The sequence below is a fragment of the Sprattus sprattus genome (genome assembly GCF_963457725.1).
Source record: "Sprattus sprattus genome assembly, chromosome: 1".
NCBI classification, from domain to species: Eukaryota; Metazoa; Chordata; class Actinopteri; order Clupeiformes; family Clupeidae; genus Sprattus; species Sprattus sprattus.
Genome location: NC_137920.1, coordinates 46,903,173 through 46,915,725, shown reverse-complemented (window position 1 = coordinate 46,915,725; position 12,553 = coordinate 46,903,173). Strand labels below are relative to the sequence as shown.

Here is a 12,553-nt window from a genome sequence, read left to right as displayed (position 1 = left end):
TAGATTGGTTCCCATTGGTCCAGTGTCAGATGTGTATATTTAAGACTCTGTTTCCATGTGTTTGTTCCGTAGAAATAGTGTCAAGTAATTCATTTTATTACATTTAAAGTACAGTCATGGCCAAAAGTTTTGAGAATGACAAAACCTCCTCCGAGAGCAACTTCTCCCAACCATCCAGGAACAATTTGGTGATGAACAATGGGCCTCATTTATAAAACGTACTTACGCACAGAATTGATCTTAGACTGTGCGTGCGATCAAATCCACGTCTAAGTACAGATTTATAAAAACCGTCTTAGACGTAGAAAAGGACGTATCTCTACGTCTGGTTTTAGTTCGTGTAAGTACATTTCCTTGTGGCAATACTGGAGTACTGCAGGAATTTAGAACTCAAAGCGCCGACACGCAGTTTCATCATCATCAATTAAACTATTAGAACAATTCACACATGAATGAGATTCACGTCTAATAGGTATTCCGTTTTAATTTCACAAGTGTAAAACATTTCGCTTAATCTATAGCCTATACAAAGTCTAATAGTGGCTTAGTTTTCATTAGGAGATATGGCTGCATTGGCGTTGTTAGAGGATATTGCCAACTGCGCAATAAGGAGAGAAAGGGTTTCTTCGTGATCGCGCAGACTTTTTGACACAAGATGATGTATGGCTGATAAGCAGGTAACGCTTCCCGAGAGCGTTGTGCCCAAATGGCCTCTCGTCTACAGAGGCGCACCAGATGCAACCAGGCCATACACGTTCAGGTTTTGGCTGTTGGATTCCTGGCTACAGGAACGTTCCGAGGAGAAATTGGAGGCCAGTCGAGCAATCCCCGTCATCATTAAGCAGAATTTTGCCTGATGTTCTTTGCAGTATTATCCCTCTATATGCCCGCATCCCCGTCATCATTAAGCAGAATTTTGCCCGATGTACTTTGCAGTATTATCCCTCTATATGCCCGCATCAATTAGAATTCCATACAGTGCCCAGGAACAGCAAATTGTGAAAGAGGATTTCCTGCGTAAAACAGGGTTGCCAATGTATTCTCATCCAGATTGTGCACACTCAAACAGCCTTGGAAGCCCACTTCAATACAGCACATGCCCGTGCGCGGTCGGTAGTGGAGCGCACCAAAGCCATGGTGCTGCTGCCGTAGATGCGGCTACTGGTGCTTCGGAGACGTGTCTACTACATTTCACATACTTTGCTTTTGCCATTACGCCACCAGACAGGCTTTCTAACGATTTTTTGGCCCGCATCTGCTGTTCCATCAGCAGAATGTTGATGTCAACCTCACTTTAATTATTCTGTTTACATGTTTCTTTCTTGCTTGCCACTGTCACGGAGAGTTTGTGCATTGAGGATGCGCTCTGTTTGTGCATTGATAATATGCTGATTAGATTAAATAGGGGCGTTTTGAAGGCGGAGATTCAGTTGCGCACAATTTCACGAGCATTTGTGATTTATAACCGAAGGATTGGCGTACACGTGTTTTTTGTGTGTACGTCTGTTTACTGTGGATCTCACTTACGCTCATTTCAGGAAATGTCTTAGACAAAATGTAGGATGGTTTCTACGCAATGTTTTATAAATGAGGCCCAATGCCTTTCCCAACATGATGGAGCACCTTGCCATAAGGCAAAAGTGATAACGAAGTGTCTGGGGAACAAAACATTGATATTTTGGGTCCACTGGCCAGGAAACTCCCCAGACCTTAATCCCATTGAGAACTTGTGGTCAATCCTCAAGAGGCGGGTGGACAAACCAAAAAAAACTATTTCTGACAAACTCCAAGTATTTATTATGCAAGAATGGGCCGCCATCAGTCAGGATGTGGCCCAGAAGTTAATTGGCAGCATGCCAGGGCGGATTGCAGAGGTCTTGAAAAAGAAGGGTCAAAACTGCACATATTGACTTTTTGCATTAACTTCATGTAATTGCCAATAAAAGCCAGTGACACTTATTAAATGTTTGTAATTATACTTCAGTCTTCCATAGTAACATCTGACAAAAATATTTAAAGACACTGAAGCAGCAAACTTTGTGAAAATGCATATTTGTGTCATTCTCAAAACTTTTGGCCATGACTGTACACTTGTTTGTTCCTATTGGCATAGTTAAGCTAATGTGTTTGACTTCTTTGGCTGTTGGAATACAACATCAGGGGTTGCTATGCTGTCACAAAATATAAATAAGGCCTCAGAAAGATTTGGGTTCTTTGTTTAATGTTGTAGACCAGTTGCAAACAGAATGGGATTGATTGGTATGTTGTGCTTCCTGTAATGAAGGCACCTACAGGAGAATTGAGTTTCTGGACAAATGATAGTCCATCCTGCTGTCTTGCTGAGGAGTATATTTTCACCATTATATCAGGCACTGTTGTTCCTTATTTTCTTTCAGATGACAAATCATAACATAATCTTTCTGAATGTTTGTCCAGGCAAGGGAGCTGGAAGACCCGAGAGAAGGAGATGGGTACTTCTGAGGAGGAGAAGAAGCTGGAGAACCACAAACCTGAGGTGTAGAGCAATCACAGGCACACAGGAGGTACGTCATGTCCTGCTCACCCCTGTCTGCTTGCTCTTCACAAGCACATCCTCAGAATCAGGACTGGAATGGCTGTGTTAAATGTGTCAGTCATAATACTTCATTGATTGTGTCTTTTTCTGTCTGTAGGGAAGGAGCAGTTGCAAGGCCTTGTCACACTGAACCTGTTGTTACACCATCTGAATGATGTCTGAAAGCCATCTGATCTGACCCCCTCATCAGACTTCTCATATGCAGCACGTATTGCAGAATACTCTCCAAGTCCAGACGAATGGATTCCTACAAAAATCTCCTCCAGACATGTCTGACTGATGTAATTTGTGTTTTGTATCTCACCTGCACTGAAGACTGCTCTTTACGTTTTCCCCTGTGTTCCTGCTGACAGATAATTCGCCAGAAACATATTGCTGGTTGGGTGGGCTCTGAAATTGCATTTCTTGGTAAAAATTGTAAAGTTCCTGGTAAAGTTGTAAAGTTCCCGGTCGTCCATGGTTTCAGGCCTTTGTAAATAGCTGCAGCTCATGAGCATATGCCACCGTTCTTGAGATTAGGAATGTTGTATAATCTGGGACCTGCCTACCTCTGGGTCACAGGAGGGATTATTCTGAGGGTTGATTGGCCCTAGAGGCCTGAGGCTCTGAAGTCTTCACTGCTGTTACACTTTGTTTTTCTGTAGGTTACCTTTCAAGTGTTTTTTTTATTATTTGATGGCTTTTTCACAGCAGTACCTTCATTTTTTTTTTTACTTTGTTAAAGAAAGTCACATAAAATCAAAATAATAATGAGCACTAGCCTTGCAGTGGTTTGTGTATTACCTGAATAGGGTTCCAGCATCCTACACCTCTTTGCTCACCGTAAACTGGTAGCACTTTCCAGACTATTGATATCCTTAGCCTGAAAGTTTAGTAATAAAAGGTGATTCCTCACCCAAACTGACCGGACTTAAGCCACTTAAGATGACCGCTTCTGATTAACCATAAAACAGCTGAAGAGAGTTTGGCAATTGGCCTTTAAAATGTTTGGCTCTGCCTCCACAGGGGCGACCCTCTAGCCTCCCTTTCTTCTGTGTGCGAGGTCAGAGGTCATCCATCCCATTTACTACTGCCTTAAGTGAGAACTACCTTTCTGTTGTGTGCTAGGATACTAGAGTGTAAATGTCAGTCGATGATGCTTTATACATATTTAAAGAAAATGATTGGACACTTAATGTGAAACCTATTGAATGTGCAAAAGCCTCTTTCCCTCATATGCTCTTGGGGAAGTTCTCCACGCCTTGTTTCATGGCACCAGTGTTTTCTTCAGATCACAACACTTCATCACTTAGATATGTTAACACATTTCACCCCCTTTTCTCTGGCAACTTTTGTTTTGTGTGCCATACTGTAGATGCAGAGACACTGCCTCGTTTCTGTGCTTTGATAACTATGTATATATGTTATTTTGTTGGTCCAAGTTGTGTTTTGCTATTTATACAGTGTGAGATGCAGTTAGCTCTACGTTAGCCTAATGATTGGGTAGGAATATTGAATTCAATTTAATGTTAGTCACATGAATATGTAAGACATCGAGTAGTGACAGCATGAAACTGCTGGACTGAAGACACTAAAGACAGAGTACTGATGAGAAATATTGCTATTTGTTTGCCTCTTACTTGTTTGTTTGAAGCCCTTAAAGATTAATTTGTGTTTAGGTACTGCAGTTTATAATTACATTACTTCACATCCATCAGGTCAGCAGTGAAACCAAAGAGGGTTAAGAAATGGCCATACAAGTATTGTAAATACAACTTTTTGTTTTTGTACTTTTGTTGAGAATAAAGTGTACATTTGGAAGAAAATGAAACAAAGTCAAGCTAAGTTTGTTTCAGTGACAACTTTGTTACCCTTCAGCAAGAACCATAAAGAAATGTTACCCCTTTGAAATCTGTAAAGAAATTTACAACATTACAAAATAAACAAATGTTAATACTGGCTTTTATAAAACATTTTCACAGGAACAAATTACTGGTTACTTTGAACAATGGAAATAATCTCAAGAGAATCCTTAAAGTATAAATTAATTGCACACATCACTATGTTTACATGTTCCACAAGGCATTTTTGATGAACACATTTTCTGTAAAAGAATGGAAGTAGAGAAAATAACCCCCTGCAAATCTGAACAAGGCCACTTACTCTTAAATGTAGGCCAAAGAGTTACCACGCAGTTCTAGACTTTCAAGTTTAAGATTAAAGAGAAAGACCAGTGCAAAATAAAGCTTCAAGTTAAGATTACAAAAAACAAAAACCTGATGAGAGAAGTAAAACAGGGTAAAAGGATCAAAGCAGTCAGTTGTTGGTAGAATGGTTCAAAGGCCTCGTAGAGATGCTCTAACATGAATCATTTGGAATTCTGATAAAAACCTCAAGCACTTCATTGATGCTACTACACTACGCTCCGTGGAGGCTACCAGCCATCTTGTAACAGCAACTGCAATTAGTCTCCGAGTCATCTGCCCTTTGATCAAAGCAGACTACCAAAGCCTGCTGGTACTAATGGTGAAATACTTGCACGTATCGAAAGCTCGAAGGGGCTGAAAGTAACATGTTTGAGAAATGCAAGCCTAACAGACGAGTATTTATGACGTTTAGATGTTCTGCTGTTCTCCACTACACTAGAACACTAAATGTTAGCAGATGGATATACAGTTCCCTTTTGGTTCTGCATCCCAAACTAAACACACACAGTAAATAGAGTCTTTCTGAACTGAATCTATATCTACCTATGGATCAGCAGTATTGTTGACCTCCTGGTGGAATGGCACTCCTGACAGACTCCTCTTGAGTTGTGCTGTCACTCTCCTGTCCAGCCCCTCTCTACATTCTCCCAAACTGAAGGAGCACATTCTCTGCTTTTATTCGCCTTTGAAGGCTTCTCCGGAGATGGGGTGGGTGGGGCTGTCACCCTGCTGGAGCTTTGGGGCTGCTCCTGTTTTGCTGTACATTCACTAGCCTCCCACCAGGGGGCGCAGCTTCAAGAGCCCCTGCTCCAGCGTCCAGCAGGCCACAGGCCCTCCCTCCCTCTCTCAAGCTAGATGCTGCCTACAGATGCTTGCCATGCAGGACCTCCTCAAATGATCCACAGCTTGAGCATCAGTGCACAAAAGAAGGGGATGAGATAATCAAGATAATCCTGATGGGTACATTAAAGAAAAGAAAACGAAACAAACAAAAAAACTAAATAAAAATGAATGTTCTGGTAGGTGCAGATAGAGCAGCATGTCCTGCTTCAGTATCCAACATGAAAAGAATAGAATTACTCAACCTTGTGCCGGGCTAAAGAATGCACTCTACATTCAGGAGGCTTTCTTTTCTTTTTTCAATCCAAAGAACTGCTCTGAGAAGAATCAGTAGTGAAGGCCACATGCGACAGGGATCCGTTCTACTGTAGACTGGGATGTTGCATTAGCCTGCTCAAACAGTACAATACTGATTAAACAATAGCTAGAAACCGCGAAAGAATAACATTTATATTAAAAACAGTACAAAAATAACATAGTCAGCTTGGAGCACAGGGTCACGCTGAAGTGGGATCTGGGCGAGGGCAGGGCGGGGGTCAGGGCAGGGTGGCAGCAGCATTTGCAGGAGCAATGAGGGCCAGCCTGCACAGACTGGCATCACAGACAGGCACCAGCACCAGCACCAGCAAGCCCAACTGTTCACTGTAAACAACACGCTTTTGTTTTTTTTTCTCGTTTTTTTTTGTTTTGTTTCTTTGTTTTCACAGGATTCATGTTTCAGCAGGTAAATGCTTCTCCCCTGTTCAACCTTTGCTATGGCTAAAAAAAACAGAGCTGCTGCGTCAAGCCCCCCCAGGCACAGACCCCTTCACCCCCCCCAACCGTCCTGACCCCCACAGGTGAACTGGCCTTCCACCTGCTGTCTCCCCAGAGGCCCCAGAGTCCCCAGCCCAGAGGCCCCAGCCCAGAGTCCTGGCGGTGTCGGCTACAAGTTCAGTCTGGGTGCTACCAAGGCAAACTCTCTTAGAATGTTCCGTGCCACATCCACTTTATTCTGAGCGATCATCAGTGCTCGCTTCACGTCCTCAAAGGAATAGCCTTCCCCCATCAGTTTGGCAATTTTGGCGTCCACATTCTCTTTGGACGACTCGTGACCGTGAGTCTTTCTGTGATGTATGTCTGGGGGGGTCTTCCTTGGAAGGGGCTTAGGTGGCCTGGCAGGTGCCTGTAAGCAGCAATCTCCAGCTATTGCAAGAGAAGGAGAGGACCAGAGTGAGTAAAGACACAGGAACAGATGGTTACATGTATGAGAAGCTAATCCATACCATAGACTGCTACAAAGTTCTGATTAATATTTCATGTGGCATGGTGCCATTCAAACTTCAATCACTGAGTACAGGGCCTAAGTGCTTGAGTGGGAGGGTACCTGATGTTGGGGGCAGCTGGTCGTAGTCCTGAGAGCTCCTGGCTGAAGACTTCATATTGTCCTCTGTCTGTCTCCGCGGCGGCAGGGGGGCAGATCCACTCAGCACCCCAAGGAAGGAGTCTAGTCACGCATGAGGAGACGGAGTCAGGACAACAGCCACAGCACAATCAGACACATCTTAGAACAAACATCCAATAGTGATGTCCATCTGACTAGGGAGATCTTTACAAACATCCAATAGTGATGTCCATTTGACTAGGGAGATCTTTACAAACATCCAATAGTGATGTCCATTTGACTAGGGAGATCTTTACAAACATCCAATAGTGATGTCCATTTGACTAGGGAGCACTTGATGGAACAGGAAGGGAGGGCAGGGAGTGGGCAGCTCACCAGGGTTGAGCAGGAAGTGGTCGTGTCCGGAGGCAGGGCGTGGAGCACGGGAGGAGGAGGAGGACGGGGACGAGAAGGAGGATGTGGGGAGCTCTGGGAAACTGTGCCTGATGGGGGGAGGAGGAGGGGGCTGAGAGGGAGGGGTGGTGTTGAAGGGGTCCTCTGCAGGGGAGGCTTCAAGGAAAGAGAGGAGAAGGCGACTGAGTGCTAACATGCAGCTAGACCAGGGGGTTCTCAGCAGTGCTCATCACATATACTCATCCTTGTCCCTCATCACATATACTCATACATGTCTATCCCTGCTCTAGGCTCATCACATATACTCATTAATGTCTATCATCATATACACTCATACATTTCTATCACATATACTCATACATTCAATTCAATTCAATTCAATTCAATTCAATTCAATTCAATTCAATTCAATTCAATTTTATTTGTTTAGCGCCATAACAATACAATTGCCTCTCGGCGCTTAACAGAGCCCAGAGCCTGAACCCCCTTAGTGCATGCACAACGGCAACAGGGGCAAGAAAAAACTCCCTGTTAGGCAGGAAGAAACCTTGAGCAGAACCACGGCACATAAGGGGGGACCCATCTGCTTGAGGTCGGCCGGGTGGAGACAGGAAGGTGGGACGGGGGGAAGGGGGGAAGGGGAAGGGTAGTGTGGCAGAAGGGGAAAGGAAGCAACAGGGGCAATACACAGCCAGCATTTGGTCACTGGACATATGTGTACATACATCTGGTGGTAAATACATGATACAGACAAGACCAGATTACTGTGGCAATAGGGTTACTGTTACAGGGGTAGGGGATGTAGGGACAGAGAAACATTTCGGTGGAGGCAATAATGTATATTGTACATAAATGCTAGCATAGGGTATTGGGTAGAGTAGGTGTACGGCAATGTACATGTCTATCACATATACTCATTCATGTCTCATCATCATATATACTCATTAATGTCTATCACATATACTCATACACGTCTATCACATATACTCACACGTCTTTCACATACACTCATACACGTCTATCACATATACTCATACACGTCTATTACATATACTCACACGTCTTTCACATACACTCATACACGTCTATCACATATACTCACACGTCTTTCACATACACTCATACACGTCTATCACATATACTCATACATGTCTATCACATATACTCATACATGATTATTAGGGATGGGGGAACAAATCGATTATTCGATTTTTCTCGATTCTCTCTTAAACGATTCTGTCTCGATTCCGAAAAATGTATAATCGATTTTGAATTTTTTTTTTTTTTTTTTTACACATCAATTTTATGTTGAAATGCTAGTTGCATCGATTATTGCATTGTTCATAAATTCATAATCAATTTTGAAATAATTATTATTATTTTTTTTACACATCAATTTTATGTTGAAATGCTAGCTGCATCGATTATTGGATTGTTCATAGAAAGTCAAAATTGTGCCAAAGAAAAGCTTTTTCTCTATTAAAAAATAGAGAAGGGAATTCTGTTGATTTTCTTTAATTATCAAACACAGAGTAGGAAGTGTAGCAAAGACTCTGAGTAGCAAACTCGAATGTTTTAAAAGTCGAAATGCATTGATAATCGTTTCATCTGTTTAGAATCGATAACCGGTTTAGAATCGATAATCGGTTTAGAATCGATAATCGGTTTAGAATCGATAATCGTTGACCTCTGAATCGGAATCAAATTCAATCGTGAGGTGCCAAGAGATTCCCATCCCTAATCACATACTCATTAATGTCTATCACATATACTCATTAATGTCTATCACATATACTCATTAATGTCTATCACATATACTCATACATGTCAAGCCCTGCTCCAGGCTCATCTGATGGACACCACGCAGCGCAGGGGGTCCCAGGTCGAGATTAGGAAGACTAAGGCACTAAACTAACGTGCACTACCACTGCTCTCCACTAGATGGAGGAACAATGCCATAAGCAGGCCAGCTGACCACACTCACACTTCTGTAACCTTACAAACTTACAATCACCATGATTTGATTTAACATTTACAAGATTAAAGAAGTTTTTAAAATAAACATCCACATTTTTAAATGTCCTTCCCAGAAACTCATTCAAAGTCATGAGTTGTCATACTGACAATGGAGGTGAGTGTGAAAGGGAAATAATAAGCATTCAATTAGCTCCTGATTCAGTTAACAGTGTACATTGGCACACTCCGTCACTCACACACACACTCACACACTCTCACCATACCATCACTCTCACCATACCAACACCTGCTATTTAGACGGACATTGTATTGTGTATTTGTAACTCCTGCAGAATTCTGATGCCACAATTGATACACTTTATGGCTGCATATTAAAATAGTGTTCAAAGTGAGTTGGAGAGTTCAATGGCACAAAACCACTCCACAGAATGGCCAGAAGGCAACCCATAAGATCACGTCCAGATGTTGGGTCATATGTTACCTTGAGGGGGGAGCAGGATGTCGTAGTCTGAGGGAGTCCTGTTGTGGAGAGGACAGAGTGGGGAAGGTGATACGGCTGATAGCAATGAGCTGGAGTCGAACTGGGCACCTGAGAAACACAAGAAGAGGATCAACTAACCCAGCTCGTACAGTCATCACAGCAGCCATGTTCAACTAACACAGCTTCTACAGTCCTCACAGAGGTTTAACTAACACAGCTTCTACAGTCATCACAAAGGATCAACTAACCAAGCTCATACAGTCATCATAGCAGCCATGTTCAACTAACACAGCTTATACAGTCATCACAGAGGTTTAACTAACACAGCTTCTACAGTCATCACAAAGGATCAACTAACCAAGCTCATACAGTCATCATAGCAGCCATGTTCAACTAACACAGCTTATACAGTCCTCACAGAGGTTTAACTAACACAGCTTCTACAGTCATCACAAAGGATCAACTAACCAAGCTCATACAGTCATCATAGCAGCCATGTTCAACTAACACAGCTTATACAGTCCTCACAGAGGTTTAACTAACACAGCTTCTACAGTCATCACAAAGGATCAACTAACCAAGCTCATACAGTCATCATAGCAGCCATGTTCAACAGCTTCAACAGTCATCACAGCAGCCAGGTATATGACGGGGGGGGGGGGGGGGGGTTGGGATGCACATTGGTTCCACCCACAAAAGCTCTAGGAAAGATCCAACATCTACACACTCCTACATCTACACATGCAAACAACCACCCGGCCACACACACACACGCATACAACCACCCCGCCACACACACACACACACAAATACAACCACCCGCCCACACACACACACACACCACCACCCAGCCACACACACACGCATACCACCACCCGGCCACACACACACACACACACGCACACACACTGACAGGGAGGCATGCATGCAATGGCTGATGAAAGTGAGGGCCTTAGGAGCTGTTGTGTGACAGTACCATGTTCAGGAGCTTTGTGTCTCTTTCCCTCTAAAGACTGATCTAAAGATCCATTCTCCAGAGCCCTAGGGAGATAGAGAGAGAGAGAGAAAGAGAAAGAAGGGCAGAGGATAGAAAAGAAGAGATGGGGAGACAAATGGTTGGATACATAAATAATGAGGGACTTCAAAACTTCCTCTCGCATGTTACTTACTTTTCTGGCTGTTTGCAAACTCGAGTTTCTGTTAGTTTACACATTACTTTGATACCAGTGTTCAACAACCTGCCAACTAACTAGTCCTTATCCTCAACCGTACTTTAACCTGACCCTAATCTACTAGCTAGTCCTCATACTCAAGCTATCCAAACCCTACTTTAACCTGACCCTAATCCACTAACTAGTCCTACTACTCAACCCTACTTTAACCTGACCCTAATCTACTAACTAGTCCTAATACTTTAACCTGACCCTAATCTACTAACTAGTCCTAATACTTTAACCTGACCCTTATCTACTAACTAGTCCTAATCCTCAACCCTACTTAAACCTGACCCTAATCTACTGGCTAGTCCTTATCCTCAACCCTACTTTAACCTGACCCTAATCTACTGGCTAGTCCTAATCCTCAACCCTACTTTAACCTGACCCTAATGTACTAGCTAGTCCTAATCCTCAACCCTATTTATACCTGACCCTAATCTACTAGCTAGTCCTAATCCTCAACCCTACTTTAACCTGACCCTAATCCTGCCCCTTACTTCACACAAGCCCCAAATATAGACATTACCCCCATCCTAACACCATATCTAACCCCATATGAATTCCTCACTTTTCACAGAGGGTCAACAGACTTGTGGACCAATGAAAGTAAAGTGGCACCGTAAGGTTAGTTACTGTAGGGCTTGGGCAGCACCTATCTCTGCCTAGAACATTCTCCTGCAGAAGCGAATTCTTCACAGCTGAAATTACTTTCCTGTGGAGAGCCCCAAGGCTTCCCTCTAGGTAGCTATTTCTGAGAGTGTACAAAGACACCGCAGAGAGAGAGAGAGAGAGAGAGAGAGAGAGAGATAGAGAGAGAGAGAGAGAGAGAGAGAGAGGGAGAGAGAGACAGAGAGAGAGGGAGAGACAGAGGAACTGTTGGGCACGGGCACAGAGATGCAGATGGGAGGCTGGGAGAGAGAGATACTGAGAGAGAGAGAGATACTGAGAGAGAGAGAGAGAGAGATACTGAGAGAGAGAGAGAGAGAGAGAGAGAGAGAGAGAGAGAGAGAGAGAGAGAGAGAGAGAGAGAGAGAGAGAGAGAGAGAGAGAGAGAGATAGATAGATAGATAGATAGATAGATAGATAGATAGAGAGAGAGAGAGAGAGAGAGAGAGAGAGAGAGAGAGAGAGAGAGAGAGAGAGAGAGAGAGAGAGAGAGAGAGAGAGAGAGAGAGAGAGAGAGAGAGAGAGAGAGAGAGAGATAGATAGATAGATAGATAGATAGATAGATAGATAGATAGATAGATAGATAGATAGATAGATAGATAGATAGATAGATAGATAGATAGATAGATAGATAGATAGATAGATAGATAGAGAGAGAGAGAGAGAGAGAGAGAGAGAGAGTGAGAGAGAGAAGAGAGAGAGAGAGAGAGAGAGAGAGAGGGAGGGAGGGAGGGAGGGAGGGAGGGAGGGAGGGAGGGAGGGAGGGAGGGAGCGCAGCGGTACCTGTTGGAGACGCGCACAGAGATGAAGATGGGGGGGCTGGGAGAGAGAGGG

The 12,553-nt window shown here is 43.3% G+C and overlaps 2 protein-coding genes across 2 annotated transcripts in view; one reads left to right on the top strand and one right to left on the bottom strand.

Annotated features, from left to right (window-relative positions):
• The window catches only part of alcama (activated leukocyte cell adhesion molecule a), a 52,231-nt gene extending 48,735 nt beyond the window's left edge, over positions 1 to 3,496 (top strand). The window contains exons 15-16 of the mRNA XM_080833822.1: positions 2,437 to 2,543; positions 2,673 to 3,496. Coding sequence (XP_080689948.1) covers positions 2,437 to 2,521 — 85 coding nt within the window. The 3' untranslated portion in view covers positions 2,522 to 2,543; positions 2,673 to 3,496. The remainder of the gene's footprint in view (positions 1 to 2,436; positions 2,544 to 2,672) is intronic.
• A 3,008-nt stretch (positions 3,497 to 6,504) lies between these two features.
• Positions 6,505 to 12,553, bottom strand: part of cblb (Cbl proto-oncogene B, E3 ubiquitin protein ligase) — a 62,916-nt gene continuing 56,867 nt past the window's right edge. The window contains 6 exon segments of the mRNA XM_080839517.1: positions 6,505 to 6,786; positions 6,968 to 7,087; positions 7,361 to 7,534; positions 9,837 to 9,944; positions 10,813 to 10,872; positions 10,875 to 10,877. Of these exon segments, the coding sequence (XP_080695643.1) occupies positions 6,527 to 6,786; positions 6,968 to 7,087; positions 7,361 to 7,534; positions 9,837 to 9,944; positions 10,813 to 10,872; positions 10,875 to 10,877 (725 nt within the window). The 3' untranslated portion in view covers positions 6,505 to 6,526.